This window comes from Gymnoscopelus braueri (genome assembly GCF_963280865.1).
Source record: "Gymnoscopelus braueri genome assembly, chromosome: 18".
Classification (NCBI taxonomy): domain Eukaryota; kingdom Metazoa; phylum Chordata; class Actinopteri; order Myctophiformes; family Myctophidae; genus Gymnoscopelus; species Gymnoscopelus braueri.
Window position 1 is genome coordinate 47,784,597 of NC_137618.1, and position 24,183 is coordinate 47,808,779.

A 24,183-nucleotide genomic window follows, 5' to 3' on the forward strand; every position below is an offset into this window, starting at 1 on the left:
GATCTATGTCAAAAATGCTTCCGGTCGTCCGCTCCAATGTTAACTCCTTGACTAAAAGCTTAATATCTCCATTTCTTTTTAACGTGGTGGAAATGAGCCGTTTTCGATCGGCGATCACTCTGCAATGGAGGATCGCGTTAGAAATATTATTGTTCCAGGCGTTAGTCGGGACCCTCCGCCGTCTCGCACGCACGCTTTGTTTACATGCGCGTCCTCGTCGGGGCTTCTACAGCACGCAACATATCAACGTAAGTGGATGGAAGATATGCTGTATACCCTATTTTAATAAACCTCTGGCACACGATGTGATAAAAAATTAGCAGATCTACAAGCTCATAGCGCGGCACATTTTTTTTAAATCGTGAAAATGTGTGCAAATCTTTGAATAGATATTATTTTAAAGCGAACATTTTTAACTCAAATCTTTGCTTCTAGGGGTCCCTGGGACAACATATTTTGAGATGGGGGTCAGAGGCCAAATACATATCATTTTGGGGGTCCTTGACATGAAAAAGTTTGAGCACCACTGATATAGAAACATAGGTTCATTTGTAGAATCGGCTTCAGGTCTTATTATTGGGTTAATATAGCATCACAATCATTTTAACCACTTTATGCCTTTATAAGTTGGCTATTCAAAGATAGCAGATCTACAAGCTCACATCGCGTGACTTCGTGCCACGCTGCAAGCTTGTAGATCTGCTATTTTTGAAAATATTAGCAACACATCGAATGGTTAGGGTTTCAGTGTCTTGCTCAAGGACACTTTGATGATGCAGCCAGGAGGAAGTTCGAACCGGGAATCGAACCGGGAGCATTTCGATTCTCCCCAAGCGACCAAACCGCTCTACCTCCTGAGCCACCGCTAGCCCGCTTGTTTTTAGACAAAGGCTGGAATGAGCGGCTGCATACAGAGCCAGTATATCTCAATAAGATAAATAAGGGTTTGTTTTTTCCCCCAACTGTGAATAATGCAAAGCTGCTCTAGTGGAGTCCCAGAATAAAAACACAATAGCTGGAAATGAGCATAATGGGCGCCCTTCAAAACCCATTAGTGCAAAAGCAGTCTGTTTCTCCAGTCAAAATGGTTATGGCTGGAAAAAGGGTTATTTATTTCTTGCATTCCATAAGGGAGGTGAATTTTAAAGAAGCCATACTGTGGATGTACAGAGGGCTTAACAACTGTAAGGACCTTAACTGTTAAAAAACATACTTCTCATATAGAGAGCCTTCCTGAATCAATTTGCCATCACTCTCTTTTCATCAGTGGTGGAAAAAGTACTCGCATGTTTTACTTAAGTAAAAGTATCGATACTGCAATATAGAAGTACTCTGTTATAAGTAAAAGTCTGGAATTCAATATGTACTTGAGTAAAAGTAAAAAGAAAAAAATGGCATCAAAATGTACTTAAAGTACCAAAAGTAACATTCTGCATTATGCAGAATGTCCCATTTCAAGTTTTCAAATGTATAAATATCTTTTGAAAATAGCAGATCTACAAGCTCACAATGCGTCGCATCTCGACGATTGTGAGCTTGTAGATCAGCTATTTTCAAATGGCCAAAATGTGTATAGGGCTGAAGTGGTTACTGTATGTTTTGTAATAATAATCAAAATCTACAAAGTAACTAGTGACTAAAGTTTTCAAATAATTGGAGTGGAGTAAAAGTACAATATTTGTGTGGAATTTGCATGTTCTTCTTGTGTCTCCTAGGGTAGATACTCTCACAAAAACATGCAGTAATCCTGGTCTCTATACTGCCTTCCCCTGGCCAGCTGGGGCGCCTGATGGAGGGGAAAGGAACTGGTTGGAATAACGTGTTCCTTCCACGCGCTACGTCCTACCGGGGAAACTCTCCCCTGTCAGGTGACAAGAAGGTCAGTTGGCTCTCATGCATTGAAGGAGGCATGAGCTCGGCCCTGGCCTCCCTAGGTTGGCAGAGGGAGTGTAGTGCCCAGGATTACATAGACAATTGGCACTGAGTGTAAAAAATGGGGTTACACAATCGTGGGATAAAAAGTACAATATTTGCCTCTGAGATGTAGCAGAGTAGAAGTAAAAGTATTGGATATATATTGGAAGTCTAAATCTGGCGTAATTCAGTCAGTGCCGCTTTGCCCCGCCTACAGAGCACCTTGCTCACACAATACAGTATTTTTGGTTACTTCCACGTTTCTCCTACATTAATCTACATTAGGTTTAATACACCATTTCAAAAATAAGTTTAAGAACATAAAATAGATATAAGATGCAAGATTTTGTGTTATTTTTGAATGGATTTCAAGCCCAATACAAGGAGCTTTTTCAAGGCATTTTAATGATGTATAATTGCATGGGGAATTTGATTTGCGGTAGGATGGTGAACATCATCACCTATCCCTCCCCCCCCCCCCCCCATGACAGAAGCACCTGAACAGGGACAACCAGAGCGCTCCAGAGCCTGCCGCTCCAGGGCCAGCCCTGGGTGTCCTCTTAATGAGGCCAGCCATTTGCACGTGTAGGTGTGTGTGTGTGTGTGTGTGTGTGTGTGTGTGTGTGTGTGTGTGTGTGTGTGTGTGTGTGTGTGTGTGTGTGTGTGTGTGTGTGTGTGTGTGTGTGTGTGTGTCCTCACAGGCCCTGAACACTAATGAACCGTAAGGGTCTCTCCTGATAAAAATGTTCCTGTCTTTCTAAGGCGGTGGTTCCCAACCCCAAGGACCCCTAGGGGTCCTTGGGGTTGGGGGGGGGGGGGGGGGGGGGGGTGAGTTCCCCAGCATAAGTAGTTAATGTAGCATCACAATAATTTTACCCACTTAATCCATTTATACGTTGGCTATTCAAATATAGCAAAAAAATTATTAAAACAAAATTGAAAATGTTTGGAAAACTTTGAATAATTTCAACTTTTTTTAACATAAGGGGGTCCTTGGCACAAAACATTTTCAGATGAGGCAATCCGCAGCCAAAAACTTGAGCCACTTTATACTTTTTCAGAAACGATCTACAAGCTTGTCAATCGGCTACTTTTGCTGTTTCTGAAAAATTTCCTGAAAACTGTTGACATTCCCAAACTACAGACGACCAAGGGTTTAAGGAGGAGTTCACCCAAAAAATGACTTATTTTCTATCAATTGCACACCCCATGAAGCCTTGAATTCATGGATTTATTTTTGTTTTTGTGGCATTCCTACGCCAATAATTTGATGACCGGGTGTGTATCCGGTAGCCAAATTATTGGCTTAGGAATGCCACAAAAACAAAAATAAATCCATGGATTCAAGGCTTCATGGGGTCTGCAATTGATAGAAAATAAGTCATTTTTTGGGTGAACTACTCCTTCAATGTTGGTGAACCATTTGAACCTTATACTTAGTTGACCGGGGTCCCCCAGAGCTCTATCCTATGTCCGCTAGTATTTCCGTCTACAACTAAATCTTTTCGGCAAAAATGGCAGATCTACAAGCTTGCAATGTGTTGTGAGCTTGTAGATCTGTCATGTTCACCACAGAATAGGGACAATAGAGTTCCTGTGGTTAAACAGTGAATAGCACTGCCCCCCCCCCCCCAAAAAAAAAGAAAGAAAAAAGAAACACCATTAGATATTACACGCACGCACGCACGCACGCACGCACGCGCATACGCATCACCCTCAAATTCTTCTTGTTATTAAAAGCTGACACAGGCTAGATGGGCGTTGGGGAGAAGACAATGATGTGTTCAAACTGGACTTTAATAAAAGGTTCGCTGGCTAGAGGGTGTAGGTGGCAACGAGAGGGCACCATCTCCACCCCCCCCCCCCCCCCCCCACACACACACACACACACAATCACGTGTCCATTCAAATGACTTCTCGCGCTGTCTGTTTGCCTAGCATTTCGTCTCTGTCGGGTAGACCTCATATGTCCAAAACTGTTAAAGGGACATTTCGCCGATTTTGCAACCAGATCTTATTTGAATGAAGTTTAGGACTCAAGAAACAAGATCGCTCATCATTCGAATACCAAAACTCAGAAGACAGTTGACTGGCAGTAAATGACTGGCTGGAGGCTGCTATTTATGTTATCAAATCACTACATAATGTTATATGCCCTAAATGGCGAGATATTGACAAGGGAAGGATGATTAAAAAATCATTATGTCTGTATTAGCCTCTGTATAAGAAATGACTTTGTACAGGTGGAAAACTTTAGTTAAATTTGGAGTGACGCATTACTTTACCTGAGTTACATCTTCTGATAGTTGTACTTGAATGTTGACATGAAATAATAATCCTGTTTAGTGTTTCATAAGCGCAAGCGTGAAAGAATCCAAATACTGCGTGGAGCGACGGTAAACAAACTGTTGAAGGCTAGGATCACAATATCAAGGATTCGACAGCTATGTCGCTACTATGCTACACGGAAGTAGAACGGCATAAAGATACCAAGGATTTGTCAGTGATGTGACATCACTAACGAATCCTTGGACATGAAGGATGAGATGGACGCTTCTTCACTTCCAGTGTTGCCAGATATTGTGAAAGAAATAAGAAACCAGGTCTATGAAAACAAGCCCAAAAGAAGATAACTAGGCCAAGAGCACTTTAAACCTAGACATGGGATATTATATATTTGAAAATTGCCGATCTACAAGCTCACAACGCGCCGCGATGTTACCCATTGTGAGCTTGTAGATCTGCTATTTTCCAAAAAATCTTGAGGGGAAAAAGTGCAAAATGTGGAATATTTTGTAATCGTTTTAACAACACATATTTGGTAGGGGCTCCCTGGCACAAATTATAATTTCAGATGGGGGTCCGTGGAAAAATACATGAACATGTTTGAGAACCACTGATTTAAACAACAATCAAAACATTTGGATACAAGCCCAAATATCAACAAAATTTTAGATTATAATAAGTAGACATGGCAACACTGTGAACACTGGTACACATGTTGTGTGTTGTTGTTGAAGATAACACCCACATTCCCCACGAGGGGGGGCAGTGCACCAAAGCATTATGGTCATTGTAGTATTGCAGCAGTCCAGTCAAACCCTAGTCAAACACACAGATTTCATTATTTTTCTGGTGAAATGCTCCTTTAACTTTTCAGGATTCAAATTCAAAAACAGCAAAAGTAAGCAGATCTACAAGCTGAAAACGCAGCGTTTTGAGCTTGTAGATCTGCTACTTTTGATACTTTTTGTGTGACGCTTACAGGATGATGAAGTAGGGCGTTAATTTACGAAAAAACTAAAACACAAAAGGTTAGAATATGGAGATAAGAGGTTGATGTAATAGCCGGTCTCCTCGGCTTGCTGGCTGCCTGGAGGAGAGCCACGCTATGTCTGATGAAATGAAAGCAAGAACCCAGTGATATTAACCCGTTAAGACCGGGATCTTAAGATGACACACAGATGCGTGTGTCATTTTAAGATTTCTTTGGCTAATCAAAAAATAGCAGATATAGAAGCTCGTAGGGCCGGTACAAGCTTGTAGATCTGCTATTTTCTTTTTAATCGTGAGAATTTGTGCAAATCTTTGAACGTATATATTTTTTAAAGCGAACAAATCTTTGCTTCTTGGGATTCTACCAATGTCTTCTAAATCCTAACAGTTTTTTGCCAAAAACAACGTATGTTGCTATAATATCAGTGGTGCTCAAACTTTTTCATGTCAAGGACCACCATCTGAAAATATTCTGTTCCAGGGACCGACCCCCTTCCCAGAAGCAAAGAATTGAGTTAAAGATGTTCGCTTGAAAACATTTATATATTATATATAGATTTTTCAGCAAATTGCAGATCTACACGCTCATAGCGCGGCACTCGGTGCCGCGCTATGAGCTTGTAGATCTGCTATTTTTGAATAGCCAAATAAATCTTAAAATGACACAGATGCGTTCCCGGTCTTAATGGATTAATAAAGAGACAGACAGGTTGGGGGGGAAGAAGGTACGCAGAGAGAGAGAGGAGGTTGTAGAGGAGAGATGAATACAATATGTCTGCCACAGGGAGGCAGGCCTCTCGCTGCATAAAATAAATAATAAAATAAGCTGACGTCTCATACAAGAGCTAATGTAAAAAAAGTCCACCGAGTCAAATCCAGTTGAAAGTTCATTCTCCTGAGAGCCCGGGCTTGTGATTCAGACAGCGGTGGGTGTTGAGGAACGACCAGGCCCCCCCCCCCCCTGTTCACCTGATATACCATACATAAAACATGAGGAGTCCAACCTTCGGGTGTATTACTCGCAGGGGCCTACACCTCTACTCATGCTGCTACGTCTGTCCAATTCACTGGGATTTTCATGGGGAGCTGTTGATGCTGTACAGTCAAGGTTCCATTTGTAAAATAATAATACAAAATAAAATAAGACAAAACTAGGGGGACATTATTTTAACCACTTCAGCCCAAATATACTTCATATGACAAATAGCAAAAATAGCTGATATGTAAGCTCACAACGACTACTAAACATAATTACAATTATTTTTTGTCATATCTTTTGAACATTTGCCAAAGATGTGGATGCCAGGGTTACCTAGTTTAAATGTTTATACATTTTTAATGAAATTGTTAAAATTGTGATATTATCAAATATAAATATCAATTGCCATGTATTTAATTCAGACTGACCAGTTATTCCCCACCGGCAATAAAAATGTATGGGGGGGGTGTTTCAAAAGTGATGCGCAGGTCCGTTTTTTTTTAAAAACTCGTCCGACCCGACCCCAAAAAAAAAGTGCTAATCAACGACTCTTTTTGTGGGCGGGGTTGACCCACTCGAACCCGTCATAAGGGACTGTCTAGAAGTGTGTGTGTGTATGTGTGTGTGTGCTACTTACTTCTCTAGGTCCTCCTCCTCGTCTCCTCTCTCACCCTTCCCGATGCCGAACTTGGCCTTGAGCGACCGGGCGCGGGCGATGACCGTCTCCACCCCCATCAGCTGGCTGATCACATCCTGCCAGACGAGAAAAAGGAATGTAAAACGTTTTACACCTGTTACACCAGCAAACCTGTGATGTGACAATATAAAATAGCCAATCCGCTATTTTTTTTTGTTGCAAAGGTTCCCCCCACAGATGCGGGATGCTAAGAGTCTCTCTCCACTGACCTCCAGCTTCTTGAAGTCTGGACTCGGGTGACGGAGCAGCTTGCTGGCATGAGAGGTGGCCTGCTGGATGGCCTTCTTCACAGACTCAATGTCTTCCCCTGCCACTGGAAACCACAAAAAAACTTACGGTTTTAATTCTACCAGTGTGTGTGTGCCAGCATACATACTGTACTACACTCAACCAACACAGGATAACAACGAGAAGTATGTGTCTGTATCAAGGTAGAAGTTGGTTTACTGCTGTTGGGTTTAGGCTGGTCTCTTGTCAAATTCAATATGATGGTGGAATCCATGCCATTGTACTAGTGGGCTGTACAGTGTTGGAGTTGTCACCTGAACAGGTACATATTCAACATTTGAGGGGGTGGGGGGGGGGGGGGGGGGGGGGGGATACATTTCGATCCTTGTTTTCTATGAAACGTGATGACAGGTCAATAGTTATTCAGGTTGGGATTTTGTACCAACTTGGGTTGGTTGCATATTCTGCAGAAATCAGTATGAATAGTCACTCGCATGGTAGAATTATGGACAGGAATAGAAGATAAGAGGTTGTCACTCACACCCTAATTTATATTTTTGGGCTAAATAGCCACTCTACAGGCTTGTAGATCTGCTGTTTTGGAATAAGATTAGATTTTTTCTTTTTCTTATGTTGAACATTTTTGACTGTTGACGGCTCAACAACTGCAGTTCAACGATGACATCTGGACAGATGCAGCGCCAGCAGTGAAACAACACAACACATTATTTATACGGCAATAAGTCATGTTTGTCATAACTTATTCCATTAAGACCGGGAACGCATCGGTGTCATTTTCAGAATTCTTTGGCTATTTTTTGATGAAATGTGATAAAATGTGAACACATTTTGTTCAAATCTTTGAATATATATATATTTTTTAAACAACATTTTCAACTCAAATCATTGCTTCTGGGGAGGTTCCAGGAACAAAACGTTTTCATGTCAAGGACCCCCAAAATGATATGTATTACTGTTTGCAAATCAAACAAACAAAAAAAGTCTGTGCTTTGCTCATTTCTGGTCTCCAGTTTTAGGTGGTGGAGATCCCAGGCGCACTGTGGGAGGTGGAGAGGGACAGATGGAGCATGGTGGCTCGCTCAATGAAAGCATAACAAGTGCCAGCATAATACTAAATACATGCTGGGCGGCAGGGAGGGATAAATAGTTCACATGAGGGCTGTAAATCATACCACAAGAACTGAAAGGGATCGTTTTGGTTTTTCTGGTCGTCTTTACAGAGATAGCAAACGCTCACTGTACAAATCACTGAAGGACACATTTTAAAAAAATTTAAAAAAGGGGCAATCAAGGTGAAAGGATAGTATAAAGTGAACCAATTAAAGCAATCACAATTAGTCGTTTAGCACGAGGGTTCCCAAACATTTCAGGCAACGATCCACCAAAATAATCATATTTGAACTGGGGACCTCCCCCCACCCTGACAAGCATTTGGGATTGTAGGCATTACATTTAGTTTGACTCGGTTCCACAGATAAATATTGTGAAAATAGCTTGTAGATCGGCTTTTTTCACAATGTTTGCCTCTTTCACAGGTAATATTTGACAATTTGGCCAATTTGGTATTAAAAAGGTCTTAAAAGTCATTAAATTGTCACTTTAGAAATGCAGATACCCTGTATACACTTATACTGTATGTTGGTTTGTTTACTGTTGAGTGAGAAAACAATGTTGCACGTTGCGCTAATCCTGACCCCCGGTTTGGGAACCACCGGTTTAGCAGACTGTGTTTCCCCGAGCAACTTGCAAAACACATGAGTTATATAAGTGCCATGAACCTTAGTCAACCATCCACAAGGTAAGTGGTCAGGAAAATATAAAACAAGTTTGTGTTTTGATTGATTGATTCATTGATGGAATTTTATCACTCAAAAAATAATAATCAGCACGGAGGTACAGTAAAGCATTTAGGCTAAAAGGATATAATTAAAAAAAAGTCCTTGGGACATGGTCCTGTTGTATGCAACAACTTTTGGGACAGATACAGTACTGTCTAGCACAAGTTTAGCACCAAACAGGTCATAAACAAACGTAAACTTAGATTTTCACGTCATGGGGTCTTTAAGAAGATGTTAGTGATGTTTTGTACACTTGAACTCCCAGATGATAGAAATAAGACACGGATTTGGCCGCCATATTAGTGGATATTGAAAGTTGGTTACAATAATAGGACCAGGCCTGGAATGTCGTCATTTTAGGCCTTGGCCATTGGTGTTGTCCATTTTCTGAGGGCACAAAGACCAAATGCCAGGGCAGGAAGGCCATCAAATAAAATAAGATTTTAGTCCTCTGAAAGAATGAATTGAATTTAAGGGTTGAGGATGATTTTAAATTCAATATGAAGACTATCTGCAGTGAAATAAATTAATTATGGTATTTACAATCTGATCCATGCTTAGCCCTGCACCAATCAAAGATACTGGATTGGGGACTTAAAGATGGGGACTCAGGGGAGTTAAGAATTCAGAATCTCAACAAAAGACACTGTTGTCTACATATTGACAACAAAGAGACACTGTTGTCTACATGACAAGAAAGAGACACTGGTGTCTATTGACAAGTAAGAGACACTGGTGTCTACATGACAAGAAAGAGACACTGGTGTCTACATGACGAGATAGAGACACTGGTGTCTACATGACGAGATAGAGACACTGGTGTCATATTGACCAGAAAGAGACACTGGTGTCTACATGACGAGATAGAGACACTGGTGTCTACATGACAAGTAAGAGACACTGGTGTCTACATGACAAGTAAGAGACAATGGTGTCATATTGACCAGAAAGAGACACTGGTGTCTACATGACGAGATAGAGACACTGGTGTCTACATGACAAGAAAGAGACACTGGTGTCTACATGACAAGTAAGAGACACTGGTGTCTACATGACGAGATAGAGACACTGGTGTCATATTGACCAGAAAGAGACACTGGTGTCTACATGACGAGATAGAGACACTGGTGTCTACATGACAAGTAAGAGACACTGGTGTCTACATGACAAGTAAGAGACACTGGTGTCATATTGACCAGAAAGAGACACTGGTGTCTACATGACAAGTAAGAGACACTGGTGTCATATTGACCAGAAAGAGACACTGGTGTCTACATGACGAGATAGAGACACTGGTGTCTACATGACAAGTAAGAGACACTGGTGTCTACATATTGACCAGAAAGCAACACTGGTGTCTACATGACGAGATAGAGACACTGGTGTCTACATGACAAGTAAGAGACACTGGTGTCTACATATTGACAAGAAAGAGACAGAGGAGAAAGTGGTACAGTCAGCTGGGGCATTAAGGCCACTGTGGCGCACAAGGGGGGGCACAAGGCCAATCGGCCATGGCCTTCGTGGCCTCCCTGAAATTCCTGCCCTGAATAGGACACAGTTAACTTCAAGTGACTTCTGTCACTGTGACAACGTTCACACTGATCTGCTCCTGTTACTTTGATACAGCTAGCTGCTGTGGACGGGTTTCCTTAATAAAAAAAAGTCAATAGTGCTGACTTGCTTAAACTTCAAATTACAGCGTCTGCGTTATTATGATTGGATTTTCTTTTACGTATGCTTGGTACTTATTAGGGCAATACCAAAATGCTATCATTGGGAGTTATTTGCTGGACTTTGTTTATAGTGCATTTTCTGTAGGATTCTGCACCCAGCTTATAAGTTACAGTATTAATATGGAGTAGACTAGAGCATACTTTTCAAATAAGATCACGGATAATGTAAAACAGTGGTTCTCAAAGTGGGGTCCGGGGACCCCCAGGGGTCCTTGGGGGGCAGGGGTTCCCCAGCAAAAGTAGTTCACATAGCATCACAATCATTTTAACCACTTTATCCCTTTACATGTTGGCTATTCAAAAATAGCCGATGTACAAGCTCACAGCGCGTCACTTTGTGCCGCGCTTGCAAGTACATCTAGTATTTTTGAAAGTTTTAAAAAAATATCGAAAATATTTGGAACATTTTGAATATTTCTTACTTGCTTTTTTTTAAAACTTTCTACTTTTGTTACTTGAAGTAAATTTTTATACCCATACTTTTGTACTTTTACGAGTACATTTTGACTTCCGGACTTTTACTTGTAACAGAGTATTTCTCCATTGCAGTATCAATACTTTTACCCAAGTAAAAAAAAAATCGTACTTTTTCCACCACTGAGCCGTTCATATGTCCATCTGAGAGAGAGGACACCTTATGGCTGTGGGCCTGTTTTTCAAAAACAGCCACAGAGAAGACAAATGCTGGCTACTTCATGGGCTCTGGTCTCCTGATGCACTGAACAGCAGGTAGATTTAACAGACATTCTAATTAGAACCAGACCGATGGAAGAATTTTGGGTAAGATGCCTATCCAGATTTTGGAGAGTCCTAGACCATTGTTTCTGAAAGTGGGGTCCGGGGACCCCCAGGGGTCCTTGGGGGGATACCAGGGGGTCCCCAGCAAAATGTGTTAAAGAGGTGGTGCCATGGTTTTGCACTTTTTCTGTTTTTCATGTGTCTATGAGGTTGATAGAACTTCATTAAGTCCCCTGGTGGTGTTTTTATGGTGTTTTATGTCTTCTCTGACTATTTTGAGTTTCTTCCTGGAGGCTGAAACCTTGAGGGTCAAACGTGTCAATAGAAAAACAGCACTTTAATGACACAGTAAAATTATACCCTCCCCCTCATTATCATAACACAACAGGTGTGGGCATGAGGAGGAGGAGGGACTAGGACAGGTGGGTGGTGCTAAGGTGGTGGAGGAGGTGCTAAGGTGAGAACCAGGTATAATTAATGAACTGGAGGCGTGTCCACATAAAAAACACTTTCTGTACACTTTTTTGAAAAAAATCTTCCTCCTAGTATAACCATAATACCTGATGATTATGTTTTAGGGGGGGGGTCACTGAAACCACGTCTTTAATAAAACGTCACACTCACTACAATTATTTGAAAACGTTAGTTACTAGTTACTTTGTAGATTTGGATTATTATTACAAAACGTACATTACCCACTTTTCAGCCCTATATACATTTCAGCCATTTGAAAATAGCAGATCTACAAGCTCGCGATGCGACACCTTGTGAGCTTGTAGATCTGATATTTTCAAAAGATTTTTTATGCATTTGAAAACTTGAAATGGGACATTCTGCATAATGAGTACTTTTACTTTTGGTACTTTAAGTACATTTAGATGCCAATACTTTTGTACTTTTACTAAAGTACATTTTGAATTCCGGACTTTTACTTGTAACGGAGTATTTCTATATTGCAGTATTGATACTTTTATTTAAGGTAAAAAAATGTACTTTTTCCACCACTGCACACAGTAACACACAGCTGGTCTGGCCAGGCCCAGAGCTCTGCATAGCGGACCGGGCGGTGCCAGCTGGGAACAGACAGGCGCGGTGGGGGAAGAAACGGATAGAAACGCATTGCGGGACTCTCACAGCTCTAAAACAAACCATTCATATTAGCCAGATAAATAGGTCACGCAGTTGTTTCAGTATTGATTCATATTACATCTATACAGCTGCTGGTTTAAATATTTTTCCTTCCTACAGCCCACAGTGTCTTCATCTCCAGTGGATAGCAGGCTGTCACCGTCACAGATAACCCCGTCCCATTGGCTACTGTAAACGCCAATCAAATAGCTGTGATACGTCCCCGCCCTAGCTGCCGGTTTTAACAGGAACGACGTGATGTGTTTAGTGTAGAATCAAATATGATGACTTCTGGCCATGTCAGGGTGTCTTTAACCCATTAAGACCGGGAACACATCTGTGTCATTTTAAGATTTTTTTGGCTATTAAAAAATAGCAGATATACAAGCTCACGCTGCAATTTTTTGAAAAATATATATATTTTTTGCAAATCTTTAAATATATATATGTTTTAAAGCGAACATCTTTAACTCCGATCTGTACTTCTGGGGGTCCCTGGAACAACATAGTTTGAGATGGGGGTCCGCGGCCAAGAACATATCTTTTTGGGTGGTCCTTGATATGGAAAAGTTGGAGCACCACTGATATAGCAACATACTGTTAGGATTTAGAAAACATTTTTTAGATACGTATTTGGCTGCGGACCCCCATCTCAAAATGTTGCGTTCCACGGACCCCCCAGAAGCAAAGATTTGAGTTACAAATGTTCGCGTTAAAAAAATAATATATATATATTCAAAGATTTGCACAAATGTTCAAGATTTTTCAAAAATAGCAGATCTACAAGCTCAAAGTGCGGCACCGAGTGCCGCACTATGAGCTTGTAGATTTTTGAATAGCCAAATAAATCTAAAATGATGCGTTGGATGCTGTATGTGTGCAGTTATAACATTGCTAATAGTAAAACAATGCCATGTAGATACAGGGAGAGCTCTTGAGTGCCCTCTGCACCCTCACACTCACCCTCCTCCTTCACTTTGAGGATGCCAGCATGGAGGATGCAGGGCAGTAGATGGCGGGTCAGATCTGCTGGTTTCTGAACGGCCAAGTAGTGCAGAACCTGAGGAAGAGCAAAACAAACTAGAGCTAGAGCTATAAGACAAAAAAAATAGGGATGTTTGATATTGACTGTTTTACCGATATCCGATATTGTCCAACTCCCAATTTCCGATACCAACCAATACCGATATATGCGGCAAAAGTCAACTAATTGTCAGGTAACAACATCACATATCTAATAAAATAAAAAAGTTATAATATCAATATAATACATCAAATATAATACAGTGATGTTGGTTTTCAATGAAGTGACTCACTGGTGGTCATTTGAATGAGTCCCACTAATCTTAGATTAGATGTTGGCCTATTTGACAGTGCAAAAGTCATAATGGATTTGATGCCTATGACATTAACGAGCATCAACGAGCGTCAGCTGGACACAGGCAAACTGCCCTCTGCAGTGCTCGAATTTGAAGTCTCATTTCTCCGCTAAAGCCCTTGAATATGATGGAATATGATTAAGGTTTACTGTGATTATGGTAAGCTCACATTTTATATCACACACACCATACAGGTTTTTTTTTTTTTCAAAAACCGATACCGACATTTTCCGATATAAAAATGTTATGCTAATATCGGGAGGGCGATAATATCGGACATCCCTAGCTATAAGACCCCAAAAAACGTACAGTACAGCATTTTCCCTTTTTTCCTCCGTCTGCCCCCCCCCTACCTCCCCCCTTCCTCTCTCTTACACCTATTATGATTGCAGAAGCTGTCATGAACCCCATGCAAGGTACTTGACATTTCAAAAGGCATTGTTCTTTTGAGTAAGTGGTTCATTCACTCTATTTTCTTTCTTTTTTTCCCCTTTTTGAGTTATGGGGGCCCCGCACACTGCATAGACGCAATTGTAAGCCAAAAGCAGGGGCTGAGCTGCATTTTAATGGGGGGCCTCTTTATACGAAGGAGAAGTGTGGAGGGTCATTTGTTATTGTAGGAGGGGGGGGGGGGGTAGGTGGATGATGAGATTTTTTTTTGGAGGGGGCGCCTGATCTGATTCCACCGTCCCCTAATAACCGGCTAAAACCCCCTCCAGGCACTTCTTCTTCTTCTCCTCACAGAGAGGCCAGAAGAAAACACTCTCACACACACACACACACAACGCAGTAACACAGTGGAAAAAAAGAAACACACTCCTGTTGCCAGGTGACCTCCCCCTATAGCTGTACACGGTGAACTTGACTGCAATCAGAGCGAGCGTGAATATATGAGCACTTCAGTCATCTCCCAGGATAACTTACTGGAGCAGGAAAGGGGAAGGGGAGGGGGGGGGGGCAGGGGGGGAAAGGAGGAAAAATTAACTCATTCAATCCGGGAACGCATACAGTACAGTGTCATTTTAGATTTTGTTTTTGCTAGAACTATTATTTTATACTTTGGGCTATTCAAAAATAGCAGATATACAAGCTCGTAGCCTACGAGCTTGTAGATCTGCTATTTTTGTTTAGAATCTTTCGATCTTTGAATATTAAATATGTTTTTTAAAGCAAACATTTTTAACTCAAATCTTTGCTTCTGGGGGTTTCTACAAATGTCTTCTAAATCCTAACAGTTTTTTTTTTGGAGAAAAAAAATTCTGTTGCAATAATCATCAGTGGTTCTCAAACTTTTTTTGGCCGCGGACCGCCATCTAAAAATATTTTGTTCCAGGGACCAGGGAAATTTAGTTAAAAATGTATATATATCAAAGAATTGCACACATTTTCAAGATTTTTCTAAATGAGCTTGTATATCTGCTATTTTTGAATAGCCAAAGAAATCTTAAAATGACACACAGGATGCGTTCCCCCGGTCTTAATGGGTTAAACCAAGCAAATTAATTCCAAACTAAATCCTGCACCTGGAGTTTCCCCAAAGAGAGGGGGGGCTGTGTGGCGTGGGCTGGCAGACGGCTGAAGGACGAGGCTGCATGGGTGTAGTAGTAGTGGTAGAGTGGGGATGGTGACTTTCAAGGCTGGCCAAGGTCCCCCTGAACTCTGTTTAAACTCGCCAAGAGGGGAGGCGGGGGGTGGCTCTCAGAGTGGGGAGTGGGCGGGCAGGGGGGGGTGGGGGGGGGTGCAGGGACCCTTGTCAGGGACACCTTGTGTTCTGACCCACTTAACGCAGCTCGCTGCACCGCGATAGGCTGAAACAGGGCCGCCGAGCCGGGCAGATTGCGGTGGCACCTGGGCGCTGGGCCATATCAGCAGTTTACTGCCAGTATAAGCAGGGAGGAGGAGAGAGAGAGAGAGAGTGCAGGTTCATGCTGTAACTTTAATATGTTGCTTTCACACTTAACCCGTTAAGACCGGGACCGCATCCGTGTCATTTTCATGATTTCTTTGGCTTTTCAAAAAATAGCAGATATACAAGCTCATAGCGCGGCACTCTACGAGCTTGTAGATCTGCAAAAACAAAATTTAAATCGTAAAAAAAATTGCAAATCTTTGAATACATTTTTTTTTTTTTAAGCGAACATTTTTAACTCCAATATTTGCTTCTGGGGGTCCCTGGAACAAAATATTTTGGCTGCCAAATACGTATAATTTTGGGGGTCCTTGACATGAAAACAAGTTTGAGAACCACTGATATTATAGCAACATACGTTTAGAAGACATATGTAGAATCCCCAGAAGCAAAGATTTGAGTAAAAAATGTTCTCTTTAAAATATATATATTCAATATATTCAATATTTTCCAAAAATAGCAGATCTACAAGCTCATAGCGCGGCACTGTATATCTGCTATTTTTGAATAGCCAAAGAAATCTATAAATGACTCAGATGCATTCCCGGATTGAAGGGGTTAAAGGAGGGAGCCTTTTGAACTGCTAGGAAAAAAAGGCACCACTGTCTTCTTCCACTGTGTTTCGACGCGGGACAAAGGAGAAAAAAAGCAAAGGATTGAGGACTCGAGAAGGGAAGAGTTGAATTTGTTTGAAACGTTAAGCATCGGGAGGCTTATGGCTCAGGCCTTTAAGTCCAACAGCCCAGTCAGCCACCCAGACACGGCTCCACTGTTCAAAAAGAGACCTTTTCTAGTTTCTCAACACCCCTGCAAAGAGCACCATAATGCAGCCTGCTGGAAAGATGTAAGCCTGTACTAGACATGCAGCCTGCTTTCTAAAACACCTAGAATGATGTGTGTCTTTACTAGATATGGAAGCTGCTTTCTAAAACGCATTGAAAGATTTAAGTCTGCGCTAGATGCAGCCTGTTTTTTTAGAACACCTCAAAATATGTAAGTCTGTAGGCTACTAGACATGCAGTCTGCGTTTTAAAACACCTAGAAAGAAGTCAATCTTTCCTAGACATTCAGCCATGCTTTTTAAAACACCTCGAATGATGTATGTCTTTACGACACATGAAGCCTGCTTCCTAAAACACAATGAAATACGTAAGCCTGTATTAGACATCATGAACAGTCACCCCCCCCGCCCTCCTAAACAAGTTGAGTAGCCTCGGGTTAGCCTACCTTTTTAGCTTCCTGTGCGTCAACAGGAAACCCCCCCTTAACCCTTTAAGACCGGGAACGCATCCGAGTAATTTTAAGATTTCTTTCGCTATTCGAAAATAGCATTTTTTTAAGCGAATGTTTTTAACTCTGTTACAACTTCTGGGGGTCCCTGGAACAAAATATTTTGAGATGGGGGTCCATGGCCTCCCTGACATGAAAGTTTGGGAACCACTGATGATAGCAACATAAGTTTTTTTTCAAAAAACTGTTAGGATTTATTTGTAGAATCCCCAGAAGCAAAGATTTGAGTAAAAAAAAAAGACATATTCAAAGATTTGCGCAAATTGTCACGTTAAAAAACAAAACCAATAGCAGATCTACAAGCTCATAGCGTGGCACTCGGTGCCGTGCTATGAGCTTGTAGATCTGCAATTGTATGAATAGCCAAAGAAATCTGAAAATGACACGGATGCGTTCCCCGGTCTTAATGGGTTAAGCTGTGATACCACAGCCGTGGCCGTTTACCAGTCTCAACAGTCTACTGGATGTTCCTCAAACCAACAAAACAACTCCTTCCCTTCTCCTATAGCCAGCATTCTCAGTCTGGTGCTCCGTGTCATCCAACAGTCTTCTTGTTGGCTCCCTCCCAGTAAGCCCAGCTCTCCAACTGAATGCTTAATTCATTGGTACCGGGAACGCATCTGTGTCATTTTAGATTTCTTTTGGCTATTCAAAAATAGCAGATATACAAGCTCGTAGCGCGGCAGAGTGCCGCGCTACGAGCTTGTAGATCTGCTCTTTTTTTTTTTCATGAAAATGTTTGCAAATCTTTGAATATATAATTATTTAAAGCGTTTCTAACTCAAATCTTTGCTTCTTGGGATTCTACAAATGTCTTGTAAATCCAAACGTATGTTGCTATATCAGTGGTTCTCAAACTTTTTCATGTCAAGGACCCCCAAAATTATATGTATTTGGCCGCGGACCCCCATCTCAACATATTTTGTTTTCCAGAAGCAAAGATTTGAGTTACAAATGTTCCCTTTAAAAATATATATATATTCAAAGATTTGCACAAATGTTGAAGATATTTCTAAAATAGCAGATCTTGTAGATCTGCTATTTTTTGAATAGCTAAAGAAATAAAAAAATTACACAGATGCGTTCCCGGTCTTAATGGGTTAATGAATGTTTTCTCCAGTGGAAGCCCCATAACTCCCAGCACAAGCAAACATGGCATTTTACACACAAAAGCCGAGCAGATCTGGCTGGAACCGATGGCCTCGGGGGGGTAAGTCAGGCTCAAATCCTCTCAAATCAAATTGATTTAAAGTACTTCTTAATCATGGATAATAATGCTAAGAGCTAATGCGGCCATGATGCAGAACAGAGAGCAGAGGAGAATGGCCAACAGCTTAGCCACATCCATTTCCAAGCATCGCTATTCCGGGGGGAACGTTGGGTGAAAAATGCGACACGTTGTGAGCTTGCAGATGTTCTATTTTCACTGAATGTCCACCTATTATGTCCAGAGTAGAGATGCTGGGGTTCATATGGTTAAGGTCTTCGGACACAAGTGCTTAGGCCTGGGGCCAGGGGGGGGGGGGGGGGGGGGCTTAAATGTTCATGGTCTATGTCAGTGGTTCTCAAAGTGGGGTCTGGGGACCCCCAGGGGTCCTTGAGGGGGTTCCAGGGGGTCCTGGACACGTCGTGATGCAAGGCGTTTTGAGCTTGTTTTGAGCCTGCTATTTTCAAGTTTGCTATTTTGTGAAAAAAGAAAAAAAACACAAATCATTTCCAAGGCACAAAATATTTTCAGATGAGATCCTGAAATACATATAAATCTAGGGGTCTTTGACATTTTGAGAAGTTTTGTGCTAAAAACTTTTAAATTCAAAGCCCCCCAGTTTGTTAACTAATTCCCTGCCAATGACGTCTTTTGACGGCTGTTTTTAGTAAGCCCACACAGCCAATGACGTCTTTTGACGTCTCTTCAGAAAAAAGAAAAAAAATGAAAGAAAAACATATATTTTTTAAATTATTTTTTTCACAAAGGAACCAGGAGATAACGCGATCCAAAGATTTACTGCTCCATTCACTTCCCTGTTAAAATAATAACGGAGGAAAAATTCCCTGTTTTCCTGTGTTTTACTATGTATTTTTGAGTGAAACATGCTATTTTAGGCCCGGCGCAAGGCAATGTAGCGCCCCGGGCAAAATAGTCACAAACTCCAACAGAACCACTGGTCTAAAGGCACACCAATGCAGCTAGTCGCAACTCCTTGCAACAAAACAGTTTTAAGGCCTGTTCACACCAATGCAACTCCTTGCAACTGCCATTGGGGATAATGGTTGAAAGTAGTTGCAACCAAGTAAATTATTTGCATGTTGCAAGGAGTTGCATTGGTGTGGACTGGCCTTACGTCTACTAGAGAACCACTGGTCTAAGTCTAACTCTATGAGAACCACTGGTCTAAGTCTAACTCCAAGAGAAGAGAACCACTGGTCTAAGTCTAACTCTATGAGAAGAGAACCACTGGTCTAAGTCTAAGTCCAAGAGAAGAGAACCACTGGTCTAAGTCTAAGTCCAAGAGAAGAGAACCACTGGTCTAAGTCTAAGTCCAAGAGAAGAGAACCACTGGTCTAGGTCTAAGTCTAAGTCCAAGAGAAGAGAACCACTGGTCTAAGTCTAACTCCAAGAGAAGAGAACCACTGGTCTAGGTCTAAGTCTAAGTCCAAGAGAAGAGAACCACTGGTCTAAGTCTAACTCTATGAGAACCACTGGTCTAAGTCTAACTCTATGAGAACCACTGGTCTAAGTCTAACTCTATGAGAACCACTGGTCTAAGTCTAACTCTATGAGAACCACTGGTCTAAGTCTAACTCTATGAGAACCACTGGTCTAAGTCTAACTCTATGAGAACCACTGGTCTAAGTCTAACTCTATGAGAACCACTGGTCTAAGTCTAACTCTATGAGAACCACTGGTCTAAGTCTAACTCCGAGAGAAGAGAACCACTGGTCTAAGTCTAACTCCAAGAGAAGAGAACCACTGGTCTAAGTCTAACTCTATGAGAACCACTGGTCTAAGTCTAAGTCCAAGAGAAGAGAACCACTGATCTAAGTCTAACTCCAGAGAACCACTTGTTTTAAGTCTAACTCTATGAGAACCACTGATCTAAGTCTAAGTCCAGAGAACCACTTGTTTAAGTCTAACTCTATGAGAACCACTGGTCTAAGTCTAAGTCCCAGCCCACCTTCTCTGCCTCCTTGGTGTCGTCGAACAGGCGCCTCTGGCGGCGCGCCGGCACGGCCCGGGCCGTCTCCCAGGCCTCCACCCACATGTTCCTGGGGATCTTCATCCTGGCGCTGAGCTCGCCCTTCACCACCGCCTCGCCCTTCTCGTCCACAACCTCCTCCTCCACGTAGTCCCTGGGGGAGTACCAGCGCACAAAGTCCTCCAGGACGCAGCCGGGGTTGGCCGCCTGCAGGGGGCAAAGGAGAACACAGGAGGTCAAGAAGAGGACACAGGAGAACACAGGAGGTCAAGAGGAGGACAGAGGAGAACACATGGAGGTCAAGGTTTCTCTGACTCAATGGCAAGAACACAGAATCACTGGGAAATGTTTCCAGTTTCTAATGCAGAGCTATATATTGTGTTGTTGGTTCGTTGCATTGATAGGACTGCAACTATAGAATATTTTCTTAGCGACTATTCCAATCATTACTTTTGCTATTAATGGAATAATCGAGAACTAGTGTTTTTGATATAAAGTATATAATATTTTTGCATTTATCAAGGAATTGATGGGAAAAAATACCTACATTGAATACGCAGTGTGAGTAAATGTGCTACTTTATGTACTATTTCTACTATATATATATATATATATATATATATATATATATATATATATATATATATATATATATATATATATATATATATATATATATATATATATATATATATATATATATATATATATATATATATACATACACACACATACATAAATCATTTTCCATCCTGATTGGTTAAGATTGGCTTCCAAAGGTTAATTACAGGAGTGCCTCGTTTTGAACAAAATGCCTCAAATCATGAACGCGTCTGATTGCCGTGAAACTTTGCACGCACATTGCCACTACGCCAAGGAAGACATGCCACCCGTTTCACATTGGCCTATTATAGCGCCACCAGGAGGCCGTTTTATTACTCCTATACAGATGGATTTTTTTCTTGTCATTATAGAACCAAATGCCTTAAAATTCACCACAAAATGCCCCACCATTTTCAAAAACAGCAAAAATAGCCTACAAGCTCACCCCTTGCAACGTGATTATAGATCGTCTATTTTCGCATGACACCTCAGTACGTCGAAGTATAGAATATGGCTTAATTAGTTAACTAGCAGTTACCGAAAAAGCAATCAATAGAATAATCAGTAAGCAAATTATAGATGCAGCCCTCAATTCACCAAATAATGAATGTGAGCTTTACTATGAAACACTGCTATCTCTGTGAGTTATATATTACTGGGCTCAGAGCTAAACCTAAATGAGGGAACTGATTAATGTGAGGGAGAGTATTCAGTAGGTCACCCGATCACTCACTATGGCAGACCCCAGCCTACAGCAGAGCTGGACTCCTAGCTGGACATCACAGGGTCAACATCCTGCAGAGCCCGGATGCCTGTTCCATTCCATTAACCACATGAACCCTGTAGTGCCACTACAGTGATAAGGGTATATACCACACACCCTGGTATACGTCAAGTCGATTTAATTTATAAAGCACGTTTAAAAACAACCAAGGTTGACCAAAGTGCTGCGCAGCATATAGCAAAACATATACAAGAAAAAACAACTAATGCACAACAACACATAATAAAATATTACGTTATAAACTGAGAACAATGAAGGAGAGCATGGAGGTTTAACCAATTCAACCCAGGAACGCATCTGTGTAATTTTAGATATTTGGCTATTCAAAAATAGCAGATATACAAGCTTTTATATCTGCTATTTTTGAATGAGCTTGTATATGAGCTTGTAGATGATCGGGGTGGTGCAACGGTGTCTTCCGTGAGGAAGAAGCCCAACAAATCCACGGTGAGGCCTTTAGGAGGGCCATTCAAGCAAGTCGCAAGTGGAGCCTGCAGTACCACCACGGCCCAAGGAACCATCACGCCAGAATGAAATGTTTGGATCGGGGTGGTGCAACGGATCTGGTACAGCGCTCAGGTCCTGGACCTGGTGAGACGAAGGAGGAGCCCGGCCAGGAGACAACCCAGAGAGCCTAGTCCCTTCACGTGCCACTCTCTCCCCCAGTCCCGGCAGAGTAGTAGTTCCGGAGAAGCGGACTGAGTGGCCCTGTCGTTCCCTAAGAGGACTGACCGTGGGTCGCTACTGGGATGTAAGTCGGGGCTTGATCAACCCGGCTGGGTCACCTGGGCGAGGGTGTATGTTGTTGCGAGACCTGAAACACCCGTTGACCCCAGGCTACAACACTGATGATACGTCCCAGGTGCGTCCATGTGATGTTTTCTTTATAATGAGCTTGTAGATCAGATTTTTTTTTTAAATCATGAACATTTGTGCAAATCTTTAAATATATATTTTTTAAAGCGAACATTTGTAAAATATGTTGTTCCAGGGACCCCCCAGAAGCAAAGATTTGAGTTATAAATGTTTGGTTTAAAAATATATATATTCAAAGATTTGCACAGATTTTCAAGATTTTTCAAAAATAGCCGATATACAAGCTCAAGCTATGAGCTTGTATATCTGCTATTTTTGAATAGCCAAAGAAATCTAAAATGACAGAGATGCGTCCCCGGATTGAATGTGATTAAGAAAGCACAAGATGAAAGTCCAAGCATTTGCTCCATGGTATAAGGGTATCATACACCTGTGCACTGTGTGTCTTAATAGTAAAAGCTACACCACCAGCACCACCATTCATTCAGTCCTCTGACAGCTGAATGAATCACTGGCTAAAGCCTGATTCATACTCAGCTGTGCGCCGGTGTCACCAAAAAAACACCAAGTAGAAATAAATAAGGCACCAAGAAAGACGTCATTGATCTGCCTCTGTCCCCCCCGCCCCCCCCCCCCCAACCACTGTGTCACCATCAAGAAGAGGGGAGACAGGCCATGGGGGAGGGGGGGGGGGACAGGCCATGGGGGGAGACAGGCCATAGGGGGGTGGTGGGCCCCCTGCCTCCTTCTTTGGAAGCGAGCCCACCTGACACATCCATCCAGTAGAACTTTTACTAGTGTTTGACCTTTACACGCTGCATGATGTTCTCTCTCTCCGTGTGTGTGTGTGTGTGCGTGTGCGTGTGCGTGTGCGTGTGTGCGTGTGCGAGCGTGTGTGTGTGTATTTCTGGAACTTTTCCTCACTCTCCCGTGGGATAATTAACCCTTTAAGACCGGGAACGCATTTGTGTCATTTTTAGATTTCTTTGGATTTCTTTCAGATATACAAGCTCATAGTGCGGCACCGAGTGCCGCACTATGAGCTTGCAGATCTGCTATTTTTGAAAAATATTTGAATATATATAGATTTTTAAAGCGAACATTTGTAACTCAAATCTTTGCTTCTGGGGGTTCTGCAAATGTCTTCTAAATCCTAACAGTTTTTTGGGGGGAAAAACGTGTATGTTGCTATGATATCAGTGGTTGTCAAACTTTTTCATGTCAAGGACCCCCAAAATTGTATGTATTTGGACACCCATCTCAAAATATGTTGTTCTATGGACCCCCAGAAGCAAAGATTTGAGTAAAAAAAATTGCTTAAAAAAAATAATATATATATATATATTCAAACCTTTGCACAACTTTTCACGATTTTTCAAAAATAGCAGATCTACGAGCTCGTAGCGCGGCACTCGGTGAGCTTGTATATCTGCTATTTTTGAATAGCCCAAAGAGATCTAACTAAATGACACAGATGCGTTCCCGGTCTTAATGGGTTAATGAGGAGTGGAGTTTGGGGAGGGGGGAGGGAGGCCGGGGCGGGCGAGCGAGCAGAGGGGGGAATGGGGGGGAACAGAGAGAGACAGTTGGCTGCTGGGGAGCGATTGATGACAGGGTCTAAACCCAGCGTTGTGGAGACTGTAGCCCCAG

The 24,183-nt window shown here is 41.9% G+C and overlaps 1 protein-coding gene across 1 annotated transcript in view; it reads right to left on the reverse strand.

Moving 5' to 3' along the window:
• rab3gap1 (RAB3 GTPase activating protein subunit 1) overlaps positions 1–24,183 on the reverse strand; it is a 110,813-nt gene that overhangs the window by 16,317 nt on the left and 70,313 nt on the right. Inside the window, exons 19-22 of the mRNA XM_080412633.1 lie at positions 20,310–20,537; positions 13,519–13,615; positions 7,076–7,179; positions 6,807–6,922 (exon numbers count right to left, since the gene is read on the reverse strand). Of these exons, the coding sequence (XP_080268759.1) occupies positions 6,807–6,922; positions 7,076–7,179; positions 13,519–13,615; positions 20,310–20,537 (545 nt within the window). The remainder of the gene's footprint in view (positions 1–6,806; positions 6,923–7,075; positions 7,180–13,518; positions 13,616–20,309; positions 20,538–24,183) is intronic.